Source organism: Grus americana, chromosome 11, assembly GCF_028858705.1.
Source record: "Grus americana isolate bGruAme1 chromosome 11, bGruAme1.mat, whole genome shotgun sequence".
Classification (NCBI taxonomy): domain Eukaryota; kingdom Metazoa; phylum Chordata; class Aves; order Gruiformes; family Gruidae; genus Grus; species Grus americana.
The window spans coordinates 14,070,682-14,096,192 of NC_072862.1; the positions used below are offsets into that span (position 1 = coordinate 14,070,682).

Genomic DNA, 25,511 nt, shown 5'->3' on the forward strand with positions numbered 1-25,511 from the left:
CTCTGTGCACGGGTACCAGGGAGGGAGGTCAACACGAGCCGTTCACGAGTCGGACCTACCTGCTGTATTGGAGTGTACCTAACAGTGTGGGAATAGTCATAGTTGTCAATGACATCCAGATCTGCCACCGCCTCTCCTGGCACCGGGCTGCTGAACTGCACATCCAGCGGCGCTTTTCCAGCTCCCTTGGTGAACACAGTGAAGTGCGTTGGCTTGCCATTTTCCACGCCTGAAGAAAAATGTTAATTCTAATTTATGCAGAGCTTGCACACAGAAACTCTTCCCAAAAAAGCGTTCGGTACCTATAAAGCCCAGTCAAGCAAAATGCCAAGGGGATGGAGTAGTTTCCAACCGCCTGGCACCCCACCCCGCTGTATCCAGGACTGCATCCCAGCAATGCTCAGCCAGGCAGTGGCTGCCCCCCAACAGCTCCCCACGGTCCAGCACTGGCCGCTCCAGTGGCTCAACCCAGCTCTCACCAGTTTTGTTCAGCCCAGGTCCTTCGGCTTTCACTTTGCTAGCATCGTGCGAGGGGTCCACTTTAACTCTGAATGGGCTGGCAGGAATTTCCTGCAACAGAAACACAGCTCTGAACATAACCAGGTCACTCTTCACTAACCAAACCAAGGCAGACAATCATTTGTAAGATACTCCTGCTTTAACTCCAGCACCATCTTGAGTAAAATTTCGCCTTAATTAAACACTCTGCTCTGCCTTACTGAGTAGTCAAAGTTCAAAGTAGGGCAAAGTTAATAGCTGGACAGTTTACTGGGGCCTCTCTCCCCCCTTTTTTTTTTTTTAAAGGAAAACTTATTTTTATTCCCATGTTCCTTGGAGAGTCACTTAGGTTTTCGATCCTTTAGAAAGCAGCGTTGCCCCATCACTGAGACCACACTCATTACGCCAGCCCAACACATCACATGCTTGAACTTCAGCGTCTCCAGCCAAACCCTCTCATTCATGTACCTTCAAGTACCACAAAAGCGTTTTTAGAAACGGTGACCAGACGAAGTGCACGTGGGCTGAAGCAGAAGGAGCCAGCTGTGAGCCACCACAGCCAGCTGTGGAGTGGCATGCGCTCGGTGATCAAAGAGCAGATAAACACACTCTAGAAACATCAGACTTTAAAATGAAGATTACAAACCTCTCCTGCAAAAAGCACTTTAATAGTGTAGCGCCCAGCGGCGGGTGGTGCGTATTTCACTGTGAACGTATCATTAGCGTTGTGGATGATGTCAAAATCTATGTCTTCTTCCTCATCGCTGACCACACGAGCATCACACTTAATTCCAACACTGACATCACCTAGGAAAAGCAAATGGAGGTCTTGCTACTGGACGGTACTAGGCAAACAGCCAGCACATTCCCATTTCCAGGTAGTTGTTCAAGTCACCACGTTAATTAGTGTAACAGATCACATCACAATTCATTGCAATGTTCTGCTTCCCAAGGTTTTTTCCATGAAACAAGCAAAACCAGTATGAAACAGTAGATAATCCCCCCCTTGCATGACCTGTGGTTCTGAGCAACAGCCCAGACTGCCTTTACCTTCTCCTGCGTCCGTGCAGTCGACAGTGAAGTGGGTCGGCTCGTTCGCTTTCAGGCCAGTTCTCTCCACGCCAGGTCCAAATACTTTCACTTTCTGAGGATGACTCCCTTGACCTATAAGGACCTACACGGATTCACAAGGGTCAGAATCGCACATCTACGTTACGCTCGAGATCACAGTCAAGTCGGAGCATTGCTTGGACAGAGGCTACAGGAAAACAGCACCAAGGCAAGAGGGAATTGCCCCAACTCCCCCAGGCTGTAGCTGGACTGACAGACCTCCAACACGTGAGCTTCTAAAAACAGAAAGCTTTTTTCAAGTGGACAGATTCCTAAAAAATGGGAGCAGAAGGGCACACCTCCTTGAAGTTCACAGAAGGGTTTTATCAGCCTAGTTGTAACAACAAGTAGTTCTAAGCATGAATGTCCTACTCGGCTAGAGCTAGTAATATCCATCTCTGTACCTACCCTAAATGGGCTATTGGGCACGTTGGCTCCTCCCCAGACAACAGAAATTGTATGTTTGATTGGTTTAACTGGCACGTAGGAACAGGCGAACACACCATCAGGCTTGCTCTTTATCTGGATATCGATAGGGTTTCCTTCTCCATCCTAAAAAGCAGTAACACAAGCAGAAGGTACTTTAAAAATGTTTGTATAGTTTGAACAACCCAGGACTGTTCCAAAATGTGGGGCTATTTTTCCAGAACTGCAGCTCAGAAATACTGAAGAAACATGCAAATTACACTCCCGTAAGTCTTCCTCATCTAACACTTGCTCATTCCTAACACATCATCCTACAAAACACATTTTAACAAGCTCGCCTGAAATTCACAGGCTCAGAGACACTTTGTGGGTGCTTCCAAATGACAACTCCAGGAAATTACAGCTTGCTTTGCTGAGGAGACTCCAAGTAAGGAAGCAAAGGCATGTATTTTGTACGCCAGGGAGAAGTCACCTTGTCTTGAGTTAGGTTTGTTGCCTGACTACATTACACAGATCAAAGCACAGAGCTTTGGGAGAATTACACATGCCCAGAATTAAGTGGTGTGTAAGCAAGCAGAAATACTTAAGGCATTTTTCTCAACAGTATTAAAGCCCTTTTGCTGAAGTTTCACATAGCTGCCTTTGGCTTTTTACCTGTGCATACATCTTCAGAGGTGCTTTCCCAGCGTCCTTGGTTTCAACTGTGAACTCAGCAGGATTGTTCACTATACAGCCAGTCCTCTCCAAGCCCGGGCCATAAGCCTTCACCTAAAAAAACACCCCAAGAGTCTTAGCTTGCAGTTCAGAAAGAGAAGTAAAACTAAATGATTTATTTCTAAAGACCTTCCCCTTCCCACAAAACCCATGAAGCATGGGATACAAGTAGAGGCTAGTGCAAAAGTTGAGAATTTGGACTAATTCAGCAAGTTTTCATTACATTAAATCAAAACCACAACAGTGTTGTTAGAAGAAGCTGAGTAGTATCTAGCTGGAGCATGGCAAATTCAGAGTTTTAAGTAGAGGCAGCTTAAGAGTCAAGTCCGCTACCAGAAGCCTTCAGAAAAATCTCTACTGTAGTTATATCAGACATGTGTTATACCATCGGTGAACTCTTATACACCACCTTATCCGGGTTGAAGTCTCCTGAAGCCGGTCGGATGAAGGCCATGTAAGGGCTGTCTTTTATGTCCTCATCATCACACATGATGTGCACAGCATATTCACCGGGCTCTTTGGGCCAATACTTCACATCACATGAGCCATCGTTCTTGTCATCACACTCAATTTTAGCCTGAGAAGGGCCTTCTATTGCAAAGCCTGAAAAAGGAACAATTAAGTTCCTCATGTTAGGTTTGCGGTGGTTGCTAGTTTCACACCACTTCCCCAGACTGCTTTTTATTAGCCATAACCACGCCTGATGCTCTCTATCGCCCTTCTGCAATATAGGAAATAATCCATCATTCTCTTCTGGATCTCATCCCACAAAACCACAGCTAACACTCCCCACCACACACGTTCCTGTCTCTTGGACTTGCCTTCGATACTCTAAGTTTGTGTTTAGACCAAAATGTCTTAGAGACGTGGTTTCTATACTGCTAGGAAAGCTATTGTTACTCATGAGTTCGTTGCTAGCGTTGCAATATATAAATATTGCAGGGAAACTAAGTACAGTAACATACCAAGAGAGCCAACTTCTGTGCCAATGGACTCTACCACGAAGTCAGCCGATTTGCCCACAATCCCTTCATGCAGTCCTGGCCCCCAGGCTCGCACTTTCTGAGGACCTGCTTCATGACCCACTTGAACTTCAAAGGGGCTACAGGAGAAAAACAAAGCATGGGATTAGAAATGAGGACAAGAACAGGATCCATGTTTTTCCCCAGGCATTTTAATGAGCTTTTACATTGGATTTCCCAAATTAATAGATGCTATCATGTAGTGGCACAGTGCCCAGCAGACTGTCTTTCTAGCAGAGAGGTCATTCAACCCATCACGTGCTTAACATCTTGCACAAATACTGACAAATACTTGGCTTCCACTGTTTGCTGTAGCCCTGGACACTAACATAACAGATCCCTTCAAAATCTCACAGCGAAGTCCAAGCTGCACAATCCACCAAGTTTTACTGGGTTTTGTATTCATCGTTTTGGGTTTAGCAAGGCTGACGCGAATCACCTTTCCAACCTTCCCAATACAAGCCGCTGCAGCCCTAAACCAGGCTGTAGATAAACTGTCACAGCCACTGCTGGCCGCTAACTTTGTTCCCCACCAGAGCTTCTTCAAATGTCAACATTGCTTTAAAAGCCCACCAACTACACAACCCACCGAAAGGCACAAAAACTCAAAAAAAGCTACTTCTAACTCACCTTTTTGGGATGTTGTGCCCACCCCATGTAATCGTGACCACATACTTCCCTGGGGTAACTGGATAATATTCAAATGCATATACACCATCCATAAAGCCTTTTTGTTTCACCAGCTCCTCCAAGCCCTCTGTTGAAAGATCAGTTCAGCATTAAACTTAACAGCTTCCATCCTGCCTTCAATTACTCAGACAAGTTCATGTTTTCTAGTATTTATTTTAGCTTGCAAGAATAAATTTCTTCCACCAGAAAAAAAAAAAAAGGTCAGGTTATAAAGGAAGTTAGTTCTAGTTGCCCTCTAGGACAAAGACAGCAAACACTTCCAGAAGAAATACAGCAGAAAATATTTTAAGTTACCAGACTTAATAGGTTCCCTTGTGTTTTATTTTCTTAGTCTGCAGTATGATGCATGTCATATGTTAAAACAAAAAAGCTTAACATTTGTCAGACTTTGCAACCACAAGTATGCAGGGAATGCCTACTTTTCATTTTCTTCAAGACGAAGAATTTAGGGAGAAAAGCTTAATACACTAAAATTTACATCGATACGTCTGTTGCTTTTTTCCCCCCCGTAACCGCATTAAGCCACACAGTCAGAGCACTGTGCGTGTGGAGGAGGTGAAGGCAATACAATGCACCTTTTAATACTGTCCCAGCCGGGGGGAGGTGACCGGCTCACGAGTGCAACACAAGCACAGCAGCTCCCGGAGACCAGCAGCATGGCCACTGCTGCTGGCAGCCTCAGGAGCCCGCTGCAAGAGCCAGCGGCTGCCGGCGCTCCTGTTGCCCCAGCCTGCCATGGTCCAGGCAGAGGGCCACATCCAGAGCTCAGGACACAGCAGAGGACCTGGGGACGGATCCTGGCAGAAGGTCTCCATGTCAGGCTACAGGTTCCCTCAAACATCTCCTGTTCATGTGCCCAAGCATCCATCGCAGCCAGGAGTGCTGCTCTGAGCTGTTCCTAGCTTTACAAGAACAGGATTTTCACCCTGCCAGAGACCCTGGAGCGTGACCTGCTCCTGCGCATCAGATGAAGATGCGATGCAAAACCATAAAGCTTGGAGGCCACAGCAGGCAGACGCATCGATTTTCTCAGTTTTGCTAATTGATATGCATTAAAATGGAGACACCTATACCAGGCGTAATCTTACCCAGCGCTGCAGATCAAAACCTTCACACTAGACACAAAGTACCAGAAAACCCTTCTGAAATTTGGCTTTTTATGGTGATACAAGTCCCATCAGTTCCATCAGGCCACCATCTCCTCACTGCTCTTCCTTTTCGCAGTCCCCATTTCACCCCCTTCTCCAAAACACATCCACAGCACAAATTCACCCCAACACTTACTCGGCCCCTTTATAGTCACTCCGAGATCTCCGCTCCCCGCTGCTCTCGTATCAACCTTGAAGTCAGCCGTTTCCCTCATGCGGACGCCCTTGGGCTGCAGACCTCTACCAGTGGCACGACACGCGTTTGGATTGCAGGCTGCAAGGGAATTTCAGACATCAATACTGTCTTTGATTCTCAACATACACATACCCCAGCCAGCCTGGAACAACCTTTAGTTTAATGTTGACTCAGGGCAACCACAGCTTAGCTTTCAGCACAAGTTTTAACGTTACAGTATTAAGGCAGACAGACCGGAGTCTGCCCAGCCGTTGTCTATGTCCCATGGCATTTGGACAGCAGCGTTCGGTGCAGCCAGGCAACGCTGACCCCATGCAAAGGCCATTTTTTAGAATTAAAGCAAACGCTGAAGCCCTGTCACTTTCCAATTTGATGCCAGTTGTCAGTACAAAACTTTTACACAGCTATCATGTACAAATATTCACCGTACTAGGCACAATCGATGTCTTTCACGTTGAGAGGCGCACTGCAGCACGGGGTGAGGTTTCCCTTTGCAGATAAGCCCCAGTGAACAGTATTACTGTGCTGTTCTTTCAGAAGCACATGACTGGAATAACTGCTATTAGCAAAGTCAAGTTCTGCACGTGCTTCGTTAAGAGATGTCACGTCAAAACCCCCTGCTTGTCGCAGTTCACGCTTTCAGAAGCAAAGCCATCGAGCCCTCTGCAGACCGAAGCAGCCATGGGTAGGGGCAGTAGGTTGCATATGGCTCAGTTTAAGCTTACGCTTGACCCCTTTACTCCACGTGCTTCTCCAGGCCTGCAGAGTGGCTACATAAATAAGTAATGCGCACGTATGAACGGTTTTCATTACACAATCCCAGCTATCATGTGGCCTTCAACTCCACAGACCTGAACGGTTTGAAGACTTACAAATAATCACGGTTTCCCCGCAGTGTGAACCCAACATGCATTTCCCCCAAACACGCCGTGCTTACAGCTGGAGCACAATTCTGCCAAGCCGCTTGTTAGGTTTTTATTCATTTCAATAGCTTTCAAGTTTTACCCTCACCCCTGCAGCAGCCAACATCACTCCGCATCCTACACTGGACGGTGTCAGCAATGATCGCATGCCATCTGCTAGCTCTGAAAACTCGGTGGGAGCATACAGGAGCGTGCCCAATGTGGAGTGGGAACGGCCCGCAGAGCCCTTACACAACTGAGTCAGGCAGCTTGTGGTTAAGCCAGTGACTGGGTCACACACCGCTTCAGTTCACTTGCAACTTTCTTCCCCATCCCCAACAAAACCAAAAACCTTTTTGGCTGGGACAAGCTGCAGGCTAGAAGCTTACAAAAAGCAAACATGACGGAGCATCCTGCACACCTCTTACCAACTATGAAGCCATTAGCAGTGAAGTCCAAAATTCCACAAATGGAGGGTAGCTCAGGAGAGATGAGCAGAGATCTAAAAGCGTAGGAGCACGTAAGGATGGAACAGAAAGCAAGTTAGGTGTCAGTTAAGGAGGAAAACAGTAAATATAGTCATTTGAGGAATAAAGGTGGAAAACAGCAAGACACTACATAGCTGCATAAGACACTTCAAAAAAATACAAAGGGCAGCCTAATGTTCAGAGGTCTAGGCAGAAAGGAAACTCTAGCAATAAAAGCAAAATTACTGTTAGAGAGCACTGTTTTAACCTGTGACTACCCAGGTGACCCACTGAATCAGGTCAAAGATGTTGAAAGGCACAGAGAACGTTCAAGGCAATATTCAAGCATATTCTGTGATCACATCCAAGGAGAAAAGTGGCCATCTACATTTAGGTGCGTTTTTAAACAGCATACCTTCTCCGACGAGAACAGTGCACGGAGTTTTGGGAATTGCCTCCCCAGCAAAAGCCACTTTGACAATGTGAGGGCCAGCTTGAACAGGTTTGTAGGTGCAACGGTAGACTTGGTTGCCTTTGTCTTCTATTGCAACTTCAGCAAGGCTTCTCCCCTGAGGATCCTCCACTTCCACGTTCACGTCACCCACGCCGGCACCTGCAAAGGAAACAAGCCCAGCTGAGCCTTGGTTTCCCCACAGTGCTGTGTACCATGTTTAGGATCACAGCCAGCTGTCCTCTGCTGCCATTTCTAGGCGCAGCCAGAATGTTCAGCTTCTGCTGACAGCAACCAAACTTTCAATCAGGGAGGGGGCAAGACAGGATGGTGGCATCTCTGTGAAGCCATGAAACCGGCAGGGCTCTGCTGCTCCATCCACAGGGTTTCACAACAGTATTACAGCACCGAATACCCACACAGACTAGTTACCCTATTGCTACCAGCCTGTAGCAGCTCTATCATAAACTAGCCCACAACTTTACCAATTGGTTCAATCTCTCAAGCTTTGAAGCAGTTTAGATTAAGAGCTTGGACAATGCGCATGCTGGTCTGGACATGGATCCTTCTCTGCCGGACTATACGTATTCACTTTTGTTCAGACACCTGCTCCTCTCACATTTTATTTAACCCATCGTGCAACAAAAAACAGTCTTCCAGACATTTTCAGAGGCCAGACATGTCTTAACATGATTCAGACCACTCCCTCTCCCAATTAGAGGCTGAACATAACACTTCCCCTCACTATAACCACATTTAATTTTATTTCTAAGCACCCTCCGGCAGAAGGCAATTTAAAATATGCTACTCAGCATATTTCAGTGTTTAAATACTTCAAGTAACTGCTCTAAGTAGTTTCGCATTGTTCTAAATGAATTAGCATTTGTAGCATCTTATTGACTCATTCCTCTAGGCTACAGCATTGGCCTAATAGCAGGCAACGAGTCACGTGATGGAGACGCCCTAATGAAGATAGTGGCCCTCTAATAATTACAATAAAGGTTGAAACCAGTTCGTCGTTGAAGTATGAACTCCAAGTAGCACTGTGGCAGATTCCTTCTATAAAGCTAAATACAGAACACGTTAAGCATTTACAGTTTACTCACAGTTCATCCTTCAGAGGTGGGCATTTCACACTCCTGTCTAAAACGAGTTGGCGGAAGAAACCAGCCAGGAGCTTGCTTGCTCCCTGCCATTCAGCAAGTTCATGGCAAATTTCTGGGTAACGCTTAGCACCTCCCTGCCCCAGCTCAGCTCCATACTTCACACATTTCACACACAGCTGAAGCCTCCAGAGCAGCCTGGCTATTATTTCACCTCTGAACTTGATGGGGCTACAAATCCTCATCCCCTTCTCAGTTTGTTCATTCCTCCAAGGCTTAGGTTCTCCTCACATTTGAGGAAGCTGCAGGATTTCAGCACTCATTCATTCTGCTTACCTGCTGTGTAGAGGTCAAAGTAGGTAGGCTTGTTGGCAATGTTCCCTGTCGCCTCCAGTCCCGGTCCCTTTGCTGTTACTTTGCTCGCATCTCCCTGGGCTTTGTCAACGTTCACTTCAAATGGGCTCTTTGAGATGTGCTGCCCGGCAAACAGGACCGAAACCTAGAGACAGACAGCGTCAGCTCTGACCCACCAGGCAGAGCTCAGCGTCACCACCACACATGGGGCCAAGCACCTGCATTCCTAGCACAGAGTCTATGCCTCAGAGGTGAGAGACATCATCACAACCACAAACTTAATCCTGTCCATGCAGCGTAACTGCCGGCCACCTGAAAGTGCTACCGATCACGGCGCGGTGAGCCACACCAGTGGGGATGCTTGAATCTGGATATGCCAAGGAGAGGCAGATCACCATCCAGCAATGAAGTGGCAGCAGAAGTTGCATTTATCTTTTCAGGCTGGCTGTGGGAACCAGCCACTCAGGCAAGTGTCAAGCAATGGCATCACTCATCCTAAACCTGCTTCTGCAGGTGTCTGGAGACAGAGCTGGGTGGGGAACCGTCTCCGCAAAACCCCTACGGTGTACAATATCATCAGCAAAGAAACGCCTTATAGAAACAACCTGGTACTTTCCTCTGCGTCTCTGTGACAACCCACAGAACTGGCTTCACGAGCTGCAAGAACTGGCCCCACGTGAGAGCAGAGCCAGCTGTAGCACCTGATACCCAAACACCCACGCGCTTTTTCCCAACACACATCCCTTGAGAAGGGGGAAATCCAACAGTCCAAACTGAGAATTAAGGCCACATCAGGTTACCTTTTCTTCAGGGTGCCCAGAGTGGCTGTCACACCCTCAGGGGCTCACGTTAACAACCAGCAGAGCAGCGCGTTTAGCAAGAGAATACTGGTTATTGACACACAACCTACCTTGTGAGGTCCAGTAACCCTTGGCACGTACTGAACTGAATAGGTCTTGTTTTTGTCACTGGATGGCGTTATCTTTGCCTAGGAGAGAAAACATATCCACTGTTTAGCTGTGCCTACACACACCAGCCTAAGACTTTTCTGGATAGTGCTTGATACTGCAAACTATTTCCAGAGCCAGCAATGTCAGAGATGTGTTGTTGTGGGAGCAGGTATCCTCCTCTTCTCATATGGAGAAAAACCCATTGGTTTTGTCTTTACATGAGACGAAGCAAGCTACCTTCTCCCAGCCCATTCCCTTACTGTTGTTAATTGCTCTACTAAGGCAAGCCAAAACTGAGGAGACGTTAAGTCCAACATAGAGCCGTATTTTTCTGGAATGTTGTAACATGATCAAGTGGAGCACTTGGATGAGAAGTTTCTATAAACATTAAAACCAGCATTTTAACTCAAAATGATTCATGGCATCTAAATAGCTGCTTTAGCCATTCTTGCAGAATGAGTAAGGGCAGACAGTGATTTAGTGATGTGTGTTATCTAAAACCATGTCAGAATGTACTTGGCCAGTCAAGCTAAAGCAACTATGGGACATTGGAGTTGTGTTGCTTAGTTACAGATAGTGACTTTTTTTTCAAGTTCATCCAGTAACGCAATTATGAGGAAAAGCTTGAGGCTTGTACTTTTGATAGATGGTATTTTGCAACTTCTTTGTAGATTACTTATCTGTTAAGAGACCTCACTTGTGAAAGATGAGGGTTACTGCAAAAACTTCAGTGTTCAGACCAGCTTTACTTTTCCACACAAACTATTTAATATACATACCTCCTCTCTGTTTCCTTCTGGATCCTCTATGAAGACCATCAGGTCTCCCTGCCCAGCACTGATGGTGTCTACCGTGAAGATGGCAGGCTGCTTCACCATGTTCCCATGTGGCTCAATCCCTGTGATACAGGCGCAGAGCGGCACATTAGCTGTTGCTAACAAACCCCAAAAGGTAGTTTGGAGGCTACCCACGCACAAGCTGTCCAACCCATCCTCCCACACAAGCCCCCAGCACCAGCTTCCCTGCTCACCTACTCTTACAATAAAAGCATTTTTTAAAAATTGGTTGAATCATTGGTGCTCAACTCATCTCAGGATCCCTGACTGAGTCAGGAACCCAGCTGGTGCCTGGTTTCAGGTGAAAGCGAGTTACCCTGTTTGCCTGAGCGAGGTACCAAGGGTCACCCCCACAGCTGGCAAGGGCCCAGCCAGCGCTGACAGCCGGTGGGGTATGTCCATTAGTGGCTCTTTAGGAGCTGCTCTGCTTCACGCAGCTAAATGCTGCAATGGTGCTGCACTGCAGGAAGGGCAGCCAGGGAGGCGGGAGAGACATTCTGGAAGCCTTTTGGTAAAGGCATTACCCTAGAGCCAAGGGTGAAAGATTTAGGCAAGACAGTTCTTACCTATACTGTCCCATTTTACTCCATTTTTAGAACTCAGCTGTACCGACACCGCTCAAATTTATTGTTCTTTGAAAACTGCTCAAACTACTTTGCCAGTGAACACTGTACAAATGGCATGCAGGAACCCCTTCAAACGACGAAAATCCTACAATTCAGTGCCACTTCCACTTAAACTTTTCATCAGAGTTTCCTTATTTCTCAGCGCAGGGCCTGCTACAGCACGCAGGGTTTCATCACCTCCCTGTACGTAGCCCCAGGTCATGACACCTGTCATGGTGGTGTCAGACTGAGTGGGTGGAAGAACTTCCCAAAGATGCTGGTTCCAGACTAGCCCAAACATATATACCCTTCCGTCCAAGGGAATTGCTCCTTGGCTTATTCATAAAACCATGGGCACTACTGCTCCATAGCACAATTAGTGGAAAGTGCAACGTCTGATAGATTATAAAGGAAGTGGTTGTGAACAACAGAATTCCTGAACTTGTTTATCTTCAGAAAACAATAACTTGAGAGCAATGCAAGGAAGATGATGTTTTTACTAGGAAATCTGAGCATTCTGATAAGGTGTTAACAATTGACATATTCATTCTTTCAAACTGAGCCCTAGATTGTCATCTAGTTTAAACAGCTATAAATTCGCTCTGCGTATCTTCAGTTCACCACATGAGCATTAGGATACGGCATTTGAGTTAAGGAACCCTCCTCCTGCAAGCACGACGAGAAGGATTGCTTATCCTCAGAAGACAGATTCAGCCAGGACAGCGTTACTCACAGCACTTTCTTAGCCTACATTTCATCCTCTAGATTTTACTCTCTTATCGGAGATGTGCTGTGGCTGGTTAAATAAGGACTCGCAGTGCATCACCAATGATCCGCATGATTCTGCACCACCTCTGCAGATCACTTCACATCAGATCTACACACAGCTGCCGTCAGAGCAAACCACCGCAGTGTCCAGGGTGGTGGGCTACAACTAAGACTCGTGTTGGGAGGTTATGAGCAACTTTCATGGAAAAATAATAACGAAGCAAGCTAAGACTGACCCACTTCACACTAGCAGTCACCTTTTTCTGGAAGCATGAAGACCTGTTACTCATTTGTCCAAAAGACCCTGCCCAGTTTGGCAGTGAGGTCCTTGCTGCTGGAATCACCTTTCGGTTCTGACATATGTCAGCAGTCAGAATTGGCAATTACATTTAGTGACTCTGCTTCGTCAATTAACTTCGGGAAAACATCACTCTTTCAAGAAGAGCCGCTCAGCCTTTATAATTTCTATTACAATGGCTCCAGAGCACGGTATGCATGAAAGTACACAACAAAATAATTCCAGTTTTTGAAAGAATAAGAACATGACCAAAGCCAGACTTGACAGATTAATGCAGGTCAATCGGTCATTTACACAGTAAGCAGAGTATAGGTAGTCTGTAGATTTGGGGTCTGACAAATGTGTCTGCATATCATGGTTTGCTGTGGAAGGCACCAATAAAGGACATAAACCTCAAGTAGGGCAAGTGCTAAACCCACTTCTGACCATAGTGACTGCTCTTCAGTGCACAGATAGTGTCCGTGTCCATTCATTCCACTAGTTAAGTTTCAATGGCAAATCAAGTTAAAAAAAACAAAATCCAAGAAAACCAGAAAAAAATATGGAAAGTTTTGTCTCTTTCCATTTCGCTCTTGTACACCCAATTCTGAAACCCACTAATTTGAGAAATATCAAAGGACCAACAGCAGACCCCAGATCTAAAAAAAAGGAGGAGCAATGGAGAACAAAGTATAATGCTTAAATGATGTCTTGCTACATACCAAGCATATTAAAGGTAAAAATCTGTTATTCATTTAGTTGTGATTGTATTCCAATCTAGAGTAGAACCACATCAGAAGTTAGGGGAAATTATCCATTTAAAAGGTAAGTTAAAAATAAGAATGCTTATGTAGATCTACAGTTGCATAAACATCTATGGAGAAGTCCTTCCAACTAGCAAATGCAGCCTTTACCACAAAGGCTCGTCACTATTTAAAATTTGAAGGGTTACCAACCCGCCTCTGTGCACATGCAAACAAAATATTCACACCTACCGATGAATTCAAACATCTTATTTAGAATTAGCCTACCCTAAGACACATCTGCCATCAAGCCTGGGAAACTGGAGATTCTGCCTCTCCAGAGAGCCTGCTCAGACACGTATACAGACCTAAAGAGGTTTTTCCTCTTTAAAGGAGTGCTTCATCACGAGAAGCACTCACTACTAGTTCCACCACCATCAGCAGCAATACTGCTAGCTTCATTTTCACACCAAGGTTGTTCTAGCCCCGTATCATCCTCCTCCTTCCAGCTGTGGACTGCAAGGCTGGCAGCTTGCAGAACAGGTTCAGAGACTTTGGGGAATTTACATGTTAGAACTAGGAGTGTCTTTTGGACTATATCCACGTATTTCTGAAACTAGGCACCACACCAAGAGTATACAAGTGAAACTTTGAAGTCGGTTACAGTAGGTCTGGAGTTCAACATAAGCAAAAAGCCCCACCCAGCTTTCTGAAGAGTTAAACGCTCTGTGCATCTTAAGCTCACCGAGTCCTTACCTCTGCCATAAGCCCTTGCTTTCTTTGGATTCAGTTTGGGTTTTAAAGGAGCTCCTGGTTTCAGCTTGGCTTTGGGGAACTGGGACAGGTAAGTCATTACCGAGTGCTCATCCACATCAGGGTGGATAATTTCTTCAGGGGTAATAACCTGAAAGACAGAACAATTAAGTATATTGTACCAGTGCTTGGTTACCGCATGTCAACACAGAACAGAGCTATGACGCAGTCTTACATTTCAAAACTCCCACATGCTAATGCAATTTCTTACATTTGTTTTCCCTTTGATACACACAAATCATTTATTATCTCATGGCAAGAAAATCAAGCAGGTCATTATGGTCCCAATGTGGTTTGGGGGCTTTTTGTGCTTTGATTATGAGGGGTTCTCAGGAGACTGTGACAAACTAAACAGTAACAAGGCAAGACAACGGTAGCTTATGTTCCCCTCGAAAAACAACACGGGGATAATTGAAACCGAAAGAATTAGTAATTCATAACCCTGTGTGCTACAGCTCTGAACTGTAGTGCTTGCAAAGTGAAATTTGTGACCAGTGTCTTCTCCTGCTCCCACGATACAAGCTGCCCTGACAGCTTCAGAGACTTCAGCACTTTTGTCCAACTTTATCAGCGTGGAAACAATCCAGTTTGCAAATACATTGTTCTCTGCTTGAAAGTCATCTTTGAGGGTGATTTCCGAAGCTAGTGAGTTTTTCTTCTGTGGAATTCAATGCAGCAAAACAAACTCACCCCATGGGCTAACGCAGGCACCACAACACGTGCACTTTTTCCCCCATCCCACCTGTATGCTGCAACACCAGCTGTCTTCAGCGGTGACACCTACACAAAACCTTACAACCAGAGCTCCAAAATGTAATAGTGCGTTTCATCACCATTTGCCCATTTCACACGAGTAAATTGTAACTTTTGGAAGCATCCAAGCTGCTTCACCCGCTTTTCTCAATCTAAATTCAAGCTAGTTGCAAGCACAAGGCTCACCGCTGTGCTTCTCCTGCACAGCCTTACCTGCGGCACGCCCAGCCAGTCGTCCGCCTGCTGCATGGCTTCCCGAGCATTGTCAACGGGTTTCTTTGGGTCCCAGGTCTCCCAGTCAGGGCACAGGCCTGCAAGTACATTTCAGTTAGGTGTTATCTGCAAAGGAGCTTCCCGAGATGAAGAAACCAAGTACAAACTCCACAGCCACTCGTATTATGCTGCTATACAGAAAGACAGCCAGAGCTTTGCAGAGTAACCAAAACAAGATGAGCATGTGCTGCTCACTGAAAATGCTTCTGAGACAACCACCAGCATCTCCACGGGCCCTTACGGCACAGACCGTAACAGCCAACTCAGAGACTCCCACCCACCTTGCCTGTCAACAAAAAAGATGTACAGCTTTTCAGTCAGCCACATAACTGCACTGCTTTAAATTTAAGCTGGGCGAGACACCCTCCAAATTCACTCATGAATACATCTAGCCATCCTTTATGTTTCACTGCCTCTCCTGCAGCAAATTCGGAAAAGAAAATTTCAGCTGCTTGCCATAGCACCTCAGCTTGCATTAGATGAACACCAGCAATCGCACTAGCAAGGCTGTTTTACAAGAAGGTGAGGAAACTGTGCCTTTTTCACACTTCATCGCATTACGCGCCTTAAGGAGCGCAGCCTTAGCTTGCTAAACACTGAGGGTTCAGGTAGCATGCAGCTTCTGGCTGCTCTGTGCTCCCTCTGCAATCCTACTTCAAGAGAACACACAAAGCCTCCTGCTGCGCCCTGAAGTTGAAAGGTTGTTGGCACTTGCTCTGGGAACAAGTCTTTCTTGCATTTAGGAGCCAGCATTTGCGCCTTTGTCCCTTGCACCCAATACAAAGCTCAGACGTGGCGCCTCCAATAATGCAGTCGCACATTCTGCTTTAGGCCAGTATTTCTCTTGGCCAAGTCATTTATAACTTGCTATTTCCCACAGCTGGCCTCTTTGGATTCAGGTTTTCTTGAAAGCCTTGTTCCCGTCTCCAGCTCAGCAGCGAAAACCTCCTGCCACAGGAACAGCAGAGCAGCCACGAGGACAGCAAGCAAGGAAAACACTGACCACCAAAGCAAAGGACTTACCTGGAGCACAGCTGTCAACAAGAGCCCCCAGTGCTTTGCCATCCTGCCAGTTTTGGTTGAAGTTTGTGATTGGCAAGTAAGGGATTTTGTTCTGGATCCAGCCCAGCAGCCTCTGCTTAGGGGTCTGCTTCTTCGCATCATCATCACCTTCATCCTCCCACACTGGCATGGAAATGGAGTAGTGGAGGATAAGGGTCCATATCAGGCCAAGGATCAATTTCAAGTTTCCATCAACTATAGCTTTACTATCTGGAAGACAAAAGACATATATCTGATTATTTCCCACCCTAAAGGAAAGAGGTATGTTTTTAAAATACTGTGCCTACACTCGTGTCCAGGTAATCAAGGACAACAGAAGTGACCCAGGTCACTGCAGGCACTTGCTGAGGTAGAGACACTGTTCTTCATGCCCTGCATTAGATGGGAGGAAAGAGAGGAGTCCAAAGACTCAGTGCTCTCCAAGGACGATCTGACTTGCCCTTGAAGCTTTACAAGGTTAAGCTTAAGAGAATCTGCAGTTTAAGATCTCCAGTATTTTGTATTTGGAGGACAACTGCCACATGATACTTTTAATGGCATTTGTGTCTCATGAAAGAGGTTAAACAGGATGCGATGGAGTTCACAAGAACAGCATCCCAACAGGGGCAGAACACCCCAGGGCATACCTAAAGCACCATTTAGGAAACTGCATTTATACACAGAAACGTGCCTACACACACACATCAATAGTCTGCATTAAAAATGGTAGCAAAATAAGTGCTAGATGATGAAGTCCAGCAAAGTCAGAGTTTGGAATCAGAACAAAGTCTGCATATATCACAATCTGGGTACAAACGGCAAAGCGGGGAGTAGAAGACCCATTGGGCATCCTTTGCACCATCACACTCCTGCCTGCACAAAAAGTCATCCCTTCACACTACAAGTTGAGAGAAGAAAAGGAAAAACCAACTCTGGCAAAACCATGTCACACTCTAGCCCAGGAAAAGTTAATCACCACAGCGGCCACACCGCAGCTCTACCATGCAGCTGAGTTTAAGGCTGCTGGGCATCAAGATCAGATGGTCTGAAGGGGCAGGAATTTTTCTGCATCAGTTTGGCCTTATGAAGTGACCTCCACAGTTTTGTGGATACTCTTGCAACTTACTTTGGTTTTAGCGAGTCACAGGTCAAATGCACTCCCTTTGAACTTGTGGTTGCTACTCAGGTTCCATTATACTTGTAACAGCTCCAGTTTGTCCAAGCCCAACCAAACCAGGGTTGTTCTGCAACGTTACGGGATGCCCTCGGCCTGACTGATCCTTTCATTCACAGCAACACCCTACAGCAGAACATTTTTCTGTTCTTTCCTCCATTGCAATGAAAACTACTAAAGACTCCCCTGTTTAGACAACAGAAGTTACAAGTGACCTGGACGCTTTGGTCTGCTCTCCTGCTCCCGAAGCAGATGCTGAGGTAAAAAGACAACTACAGCAGTATAAACTCACTTTCATGCCACCGAAATAATTGTACAGGGATGTTACCGAGTCCTAGCTAGCAAAGGAAATGCGTTCACTACTTTGATGGCCGTCTCCAGTTCAAATTCAGAGCATTTACAGGTAGAGTCCTCCAAGCCAAGCCTCACCATGCCCAACATCCACTGGGCATGCCTTACTTGCTCCTCTTCAGCTACAGAGATGGCAGCAGCAACCCAACCCACCTTATCAACACAAAAAGATCTCCGGACTTTCAAAGCAAGTGATTATACAGAATAGCGACCAAGAACATTAAGCACCAGGGCATTCCCTTTAACCCAATGCTCAGGTGAAGTGGTTAATATTTACGTGGTTTCACAATAGGGTGGTATGTCCTGAACAGATAATACTGTAACTTCAGACCTTGAAAGGCATTTGGCCTTCCTAGGCAATTAATGTCTGGTTTCTAACTCAGATTTTATTTGTATTGGAGTTTTTTAAAAATATTTTTGACTAATCTTACAGGGTTATGATAAGTGTCTGCTATTTCACTGCTCACCGCTGATTTCACATCCAGTCTGAGATATACAATAGATAGCAATGAGGTGATTAAGCCCTGCTGGGTTTTAATTACAGGTTCCAAGGTAAAAGTCTGCATCACAGCAGTGTGTCTCCTAGCAACAACTAAACAGACAGTCCCTGCTGTTACCCATTTCCCCCTCTATTGCAGTTACTGGTCAGCGGAGGAAAGATGCTCCCTTACAACCTATTAGGGAAAGCTTTCTTGAAAGAAATTGTATCAGAGCAGAAGGAAGAGCTGCCTTTTATATAAGACAGAGACCCCAAACCCTGCTGGCAGGCTCACCGTGGTGCCCAAGCTCCACAAGCTGAAACTATGGGCTTGAGCGTGCAAAAACCAGACCACCAGTGTGAGCCCCCATTGCCTACCCGCTCCCTGGGCGTGCAACACCTCCATCCCACACCCCCACGGCAGCACCACCCGCTCACACCGCAGTGCTGGAGCACACCAGTGGCCATCGCATCCCTGCACCAGAAATGCCTCTGAGCTTCAGTATCAGATCTACACTGACATCAGCATTTTTACTAGAGTGGACGCAGTGATGATTTAGTAGGCTACAAGTTTAGTTGTTTCAGAAAGCCAGGAGGACAGAGTCACCTTGAGCACACTGCTACGTGCACTTCACTCGAGATAAAGAACGGCCCATTTCATATTTACAGCATATAAACAACATCTGTAAATGGATGCACTGTGATCACTGCAGCAACCAGCCATGTGCTCAGAGCTTCCTCCAGCATCCCATCACCATGTCTGAGGACATGGCTGGGCAGTGGTCCTTGGATTGGGGAAAAAGAGCCCATGCATGAGACAGCTTCACATCGAGATCAAGAATATCCTGTCTCATCGGCCTAGTCCAGAGAGGCCGGGCATGGGGCCACTGCCCCGATGACAGGAAAAGGTCACCGCAGGAATGGGACTGCTCTTCCTCCCTAGGGCTGGTGCCATCCCTGCGACTGCACTTTGTTAGCAAAGTTAGCAAGCTCTTACAGCCTCCCGGCTTCCTGACAGGCATGGGGATCTCATGATGTAATTTTTTCCAAGACTGCTTATAGAAAGGCTTGTCTGCTTTCATTTGGGGTGGGGAGGAGGGAGGGAGAACAACTCCTGGGCAGGACAGGAGACCTTATCAGCACCCAGCAGAGCCACCCACACACCCTTCCCACAGGCACCCTGCTCCCAGCTACAGGGGATCCCACCAGCAGCTCAGCCCCTGGTCAGCCTGGGCCCATGATCTCTATCACGATATTAAAGGACCCTCTAGGTTCAAGAAGAGACCAGAGTCCAGCCCAAAGCAGACGTGGCTTCCAAGCGCTGGTGTAAAGCTCAGCTCCACCCAAGCGTTCAGCCTCTCCAGAACAGCCTCTGCTTTGGTGCTGCCTTCTTAGTTAACTGACAACAGGCCGTGGATCCTCCGTGAGGAGAAGCAAGTATCCGTTAACAGCAAGGAACACAGAGCTGGTCCCGAGAACCCTGAAACCTGCTTAGTACAACCAAATTTGCAGGCAACCCCCGCCAGCTCCAAGTGCACGCTGCTAGTGTAACACAGCCAGGATTTTGGAACAGAAAAAAGTGTTTCAATTGACATTTGAACACCCACAATCATTACTGCAGGCACTGCTGCATACCTGAGCTCAGCTGGCTTTCCACTGGGTTATCCCCACTCCCTGGTCTGCTTCAAAACACATTTTCTGGTCATCTCAGGTTGGAAAATGGAATATACGAGAGCAGCAGATCTTGCAACACTGCTTTCCTGCTATGAACATTACTTTTAGGCTTACTTATTACTCACACAATCTACGTTTTGAAGCTTTACGGAGCCTTTCAAGCCACATGTCTCAATTGCTCCTGTGGAGCTTATAGTAAATTTACAGCATAGAGATGCACACCCGTGGTCAGTGCTTCGGAACAAGAGTGCAAGCGCCCGGCCCCTCGAGGATGCATCTCCACCACCCGCAGCGCAGGCAGCACTGTTTGGCATGCAGCTTTGATGAATTAGGTAGATAGGAACAAATTGCCTGCTTTCAGCTGAAATGGAGAACATGTGTTTACTCCACAGCACCAGGCGAGTTTCCGTGGATTAAAGGAGCCCTCTCCACGCAGATGACAGCCACCGATCCCCGCCTTCCCACAGCTCGGAGGAAGCAAGCTGTCGCATCTCATCCGCCAAGATAATCCAGCAGGGCTGAAAAAATTCTTTACAGCACCATTGTAGACAGCTTTAATGTAACCTCTTTTGGAGAAAGCGTGGTCATCTGCTTAATTTGCTTTATTCACATTACAATGCCTATGTTAACATCTGCAAGGTGCACTTACACGCATGCCAGAGCGCGCTCGCTCACTGGTTCACTGCACCTGGTACGAGATGCACACTTTGGAGATCAAAGTTCCTGCAGAGCTGAGTCACGCCACTGCACCGGCAGCGGAGCAGGATACCTGCTGACAGCCATTTGACTTGTACTTCCAAAGGACACATTTTTATGGGGAGCCCAGGCACAAAGCAGGAATCTGTGGCTGGAGTGCCACAGGACCCCTCGCCTGCTCCAGACCAATACTTAAGAGGACTTCAGCTCAGCTGGAAACACAGGCAATCAACTTTAGGGGTGCCATCTAGAACAGCCAAAGGGTGAGGGTTTGGGGGGCTTTGGGGTTGTTCTCTGGTTGTGTTTGTTGGGGGTTTTTTTCCCCCCATTAAAACTCAAGAGGTTTTGGGCTGTTACATGCAAGTCCTGCTGACTCTCAGCTGCAGGCTCCAAATTTGTGAACGCTGTTAGACAACGACTTTTAGATAGTGTGCAAGTTATCATGGCTAGACACACAGACAAGAACCAGCAAGAAGCAGAAACACTCAAGTTTGGCTTCAACAGGAACCTGAATTCCCACCTACGCTGTCCAATGTGCATTTTAACTTCAGTTACCCCAACTCTAACTTGCTTTCCTCCTCTAAAAGTACCCGATGGCAATCCAATGTCGGAAAAAAGCTACAGCTGTGAAGCAAGATGCAGCCCTCGCTCAGCTGCACGCAGGCAGAAGCTCTGCAGGGACACGCTGCAGCCAGCCCGCTGCCGAGAGGTCCTGGCGTCGGGATGCAGCTCAACAGGACCTGCACGCTGACTGCTGGGGAAAACCTGCCAACGAGACTTAAGCTGTTCTGCAGAATCAACACCAGCGTTGAACAAGTGAGCACTCACTCTTCTGTAAAAAAAAAAAAAAGCCTATATATAGCCTACAACATTAAGTTTTATGTAGGAGTATCCTGCTTCTTAGTCAGCTATTAGGATTTAAGTGGCTGCCTGGTAGGGTGAAGAGGAAAACAGACTGAACCAGAGCTCGTTTGCTTCCCCCATCACACCTCTGAGTCTAGATTGTAATTCTTACCCTTTTATTATCCTATTAACTAAGTGGCAACCAGCCCAAAAAATGGATTATGGGGATTCCATAGGCCAGAAGTACACGCCCCCAGTCTCAGTCTTGAAAAGGAACCAAGTTTTAACTGCTCGAGCTGATTTATAATTGTTGCTCTATACTAAATATTAATACGATATGTTACGCTTGGACTGTTAATATCACACTCCTTAAAGCACAAAGAAAGACATTAAAGTGCCTAACCTTCAGCCAGCAGCGTGACCATCTCGAGACAAACGGGTGTCATTTTTACGGCTTGGTACACAAAAAACTTCCAGCCCAACCTACCAAGTAGAAAACCACCAACACTGCAGAGCTTGGTCCTGCTTACCACTGCCCCAGGAACAAGCTCCAGAAATGAAACCTGGCATTGATTTGAAGCTTGCAAATTCATCTACTCCAGTGAAGATCCCTCAACTCTACCTGGAGTGTCATGCCGTAGCCAGCAGCAAGTAAGATCTCACTTGGCGTTGGCTCTTTAAACAGAGCTGTCTCAGGGCCTTTATGTCACAATATCCATGACTAAGCTAACTCAGCATCTTTTGCCTTTAACCTAAGCACCTAGGGCATGTTACAATTTAGTTTTAGGCATCTTCAGAGCTGTAAGAATATTTATTAGATTGACAATCCATCATCACTTGATTTCAAGAGCTAGTGCTGCAAGAGAAATTCCTGTGACCTCATGCATCTTTCAGAACTGCTTCACTTGTCCTTCTTGGGCTTTTGTCTAGCCTGCTGTACACCCTTTATTTCAGTCAGCTCTATACTGGAAAAAAGCACTGTTTTGGAGAGGAGGGAGGTGGGATTCAAAAGAAGATCTTGCAGACTGGGAGTCCCCTCACTCCTCTGCTCAAAAGGGTTTCCACGTTGCAACATGGAAAATTCCAAGCAGATTTTCAGGAAAAAAAAGGAAAAGCCTTCTCCATAAGGGCTGTCACATACTGGAACAGAAGCCCAAAGAATCCATAAGGTCTCCATCCTCAAATTGATACTCAAATTGAACCGGACGTACCCTTGAGCAATCAGGGTTGGGTCTACTCTGAGTACATGGCTTGAACTATGTGACCTTCATAAGGTCTCTGCAAAACTAGATTATTCTACAATTAAAAAAAAAATAATCCGCTGTTACAAACAACTTTGTGGCTAGTATCTCTTGCTCATGTGCAAGCCTGCTCTGCATTCAGATTAAGCACAAGTATTACCCGAACTGTGGCAGCGCTCCTTGAACTCTGCCCTACAGCAGAGTTGCAAGTCTTTTTCTGTTGGACAATTAGTGGAAACAAGATAAGCTACTGCAGCAGACAGCTTCCTTACTAAATCGAGCTAGCAATACAGACTGTGCAAAGTCTTGTGAAACAAATGAAGGACTGAAAAAGCAGCTTTTGAGTAGTGAATTTTTTTTTAAAAAAGTTTCTTGTCTGGGGCTGCAGTCAACATGGCTTGTTCACAGTCTGGGCAAAGTCATCTCCAAAGTTTTGATCTTCACACATGGAAGTTCTGCCACAACCAGCACTGATCTCTGCATCCAGCTTCTTTAAAAACTGGTCACCGTCTCCAATCTTGATGTCTTCCCCATTTACAATTTTGTTTTATGCATTATATGGAGGAAGAACCCAAAACACATGGTCCTTAATCCAAAACAAAGGAGCCATCTCAGCAGCCCTTACTCCCTATTTCCAGACATGGAAGAAACTTTGTGTAAGGCACAAAGTTCATCTCAGTTACAAGTCATTTATGTGTAGACTGTAGGAATTTTAAATCCTGGTATCTCAAAGTTTCTGAGTACTTTCACACCTCTAGTTATTCTTACCTACGGTTAATTAGCTAAAGGAATTGGGGGACAGAAAACTTAAGCACTCATTAGGGCTCAATCTTCAGCAACAGTGAGAACTCCACATCAAGCTGAGCTCTTCCAAAGCCCTGCTCCCCACTGCACGCATGCCAAACAGAGGTATGCAGATGAGATGGAGCCGAGCAAGCTGTCTAAGGAAACTCTTTGCTGAAGCATACAGTATGTGTCCGGAGGCTTACCATGCCTGCTAAAGGCATTAGTGACATCCTCTGTAGGGATAGTATGTCTTTAAATCAATTACACTGGTTCCTCTGTGCTTTGAGAACATACTGCAACCATTTCCTCCAGTGACCCTGAAGCCCAGGTCCACCTCGCAGCTCGGCACGCAGCTCGCTGCCTGGCGGCGTGCGGCCGCTTCACCCAGCCAGAGCACGGGCTGTGCCCGACGCACAGAGCTGGCGCGGGGCGGCTGAACTCCAGCCGGTTCTGTGGATTCCTAGCTGTGACCTGCTGGCCTCTCACGGCAACGTGCTCCAGCCCCGCTGCATCTCTGCTTCTCAGCAGCGTTTGCAGTTGGTGCTGTGACCCGTAAGAGAGCAGTTCCTCAGCATCCTGCTTGCCCACGTGCCAGCGGGCTTGCGGCTCGTGCACAGCTTAGCTCCTGTGTCCTGCAAAGATACAGCCAGTGGTCACCTCCAGTAACGAGCCTCAGGGCGTTCGTTACCCGAGTCAGGGTATCTTCGGGAAGTGTAAGGGATTCACCACGCACACAGCAGGCCCACTAAGCTTTTTACAAGGTGAGTTTTTCAGAGGAGGAACGCCATTTCACTGGAGGGTTGTAACAACAGTAACTGAGCGCTGATCTGGGCACAGACAGGAGGATGGAAAAAATGTTGGGTTTTTTTAAGATTTGGGGTTTTTTTGGTTTCGTGGTTTTTTTTTTTTTTTTTTTTTTTTTTTTTACAAGGGGACAGAAACCATTTCCCCCTATGCTTACTAGGGTGTCTGGTTACTAAAAAAAAAAATAAATGTGAGATTCCTTTGTGAGATTCATTTTGGGATTTGAGAGATTAAACATTGCAATTCAGAAGTTTTCAGTAGTTTTTACTTCAACTGGATTTTAAACCATTCAGATCAGAGAACTTCAGGCCACCATTGCATCCATCACCCTGTACTGTCCACTGGTGCACGTTGGGCCTCTGGAAAGGATCGCTCGAGATGGAACAGGCAACTGTAAAAATAAGTTCAAATCCAGTGTTTTCAGTGTAGGTTTGACAAGGGGGGGGAGTGGGGAAAAAAAATAAAAGTCACACAAACTTTTAATACAGAAAAGAATAAAAAGAATCAAACCAGTGGAGCTCACAGGAGTTAAATACAGATTAAAATAGCTCTGCCCAACCTCTTAACGGGCACCCAGAGACCACTTACAGCTCACATCCAGAAAAGAAAGGCATAACGTGAAGCAAGTTTAAGCCAGCAGTATAACAACAGCAGCAACCAACCCAGCTTGTCCAAGAGAAACTGAAAACACCCAAGGGGACTGGAAGGAAAAGTCAAGAATTTCAAAATTAGGAATTGTTAGGGTGGGGAAAAAATTCAAACTGCGGGTGGCTTATGATCAAATTCCTTGATACTTTCAGCCTGAATACACCTAGGGTTTCTGTTGCCTTAAGAGCCATATCCCAAGTTATGGGTACAAGGCGGCAAAAGTGCTGATCTGATGTTCAGGAAAAGCCCCAGGCTGGAGGTGTTAGCACACACCCGACTCTCGCCGTGGGTGCTCCTGGGGAGCATCTCCCCCACGAGCACAAGGAGGGCTCCGCGCTGCTGGGACGGGATCAGCAGCAAGCGAGGATGCAACACAGAAGAATGAGAGCCACCATTCACACCGGCTATTTCAGACTCAGTTGCTCACTGCCAAGCAGGTCCCCATTCGCAGCATCAGGACCGCGGCGCAGATACCCAGCCGAGCCGCACGCAGGAACGCCACACTAATTATTTGAGATCCTTTTTGGGGGCGGGGGAGCAGTCTGAACGTTCAGCCTTTGTACAGCAGCAAGTTTCCATGAGTGCTGCTTTGTTCACAGCGAGCGAGGCCCTCGCCAGCTCCACCGGGCAGCCCGCCAGCATGCCACCGCCGTGCTCTGACCCCAAAATCCCGGCT

The 25,511-nt window shown here is 46.6% G+C and overlaps 1 protein-coding gene across 7 annotated transcripts in view; it reads right to left on the reverse strand.

Annotated features, from left to right (window-relative positions):
* FLNB (filamin B) overlaps positions 1-25,511 on the reverse strand; it is a 91,505-nt gene that overhangs the window by 33,010 nt on the left and 32,984 nt on the right. For all 7 annotated transcript variants that reach the window (XM_054837859.1, XM_054837858.1, XM_054837865.1 and 4 more), the window contains 17 exons: positions 16,123-16,371; positions 15,040-15,137; positions 14,017-14,164; positions 10,811-10,929; positions 9,992-10,069; positions 9,064-9,226; positions 7,589-7,786; positions 5,745-5,882; positions 4,401-4,527; positions 3,714-3,850; positions 3,158-3,351; positions 2,689-2,802; positions 2,017-2,160; positions 1,549-1,672; positions 1,145-1,305; positions 480-570; positions 60-229 (listed from right to left, as the gene is read on the reverse strand). In XM_054837859.1, coding sequence (XP_054693834.1) covers positions 60-229; positions 480-570; positions 1,145-1,305; positions 1,549-1,672; positions 2,017-2,160; positions 2,689-2,802; positions 3,158-3,351; positions 3,714-3,850; positions 4,401-4,527; positions 5,745-5,882; positions 7,589-7,786; positions 9,064-9,226; positions 9,992-10,069; positions 10,811-10,929; positions 14,017-14,164; positions 15,040-15,137; positions 16,123-16,371 — 2,453 coding nt within the window. The remainder of the gene's footprint in view (positions 1-59; positions 230-479; positions 571-1,144; positions 1,306-1,548; positions 1,673-2,016; positions 2,161-2,688; positions 2,803-3,157; positions 3,352-3,713; positions 3,851-4,400; positions 4,528-5,744; positions 5,883-7,588; positions 7,787-9,063; positions 9,227-9,991; positions 10,070-10,810; positions 10,930-14,016; positions 14,165-15,039; positions 15,138-16,122; positions 16,372-25,511) is intronic.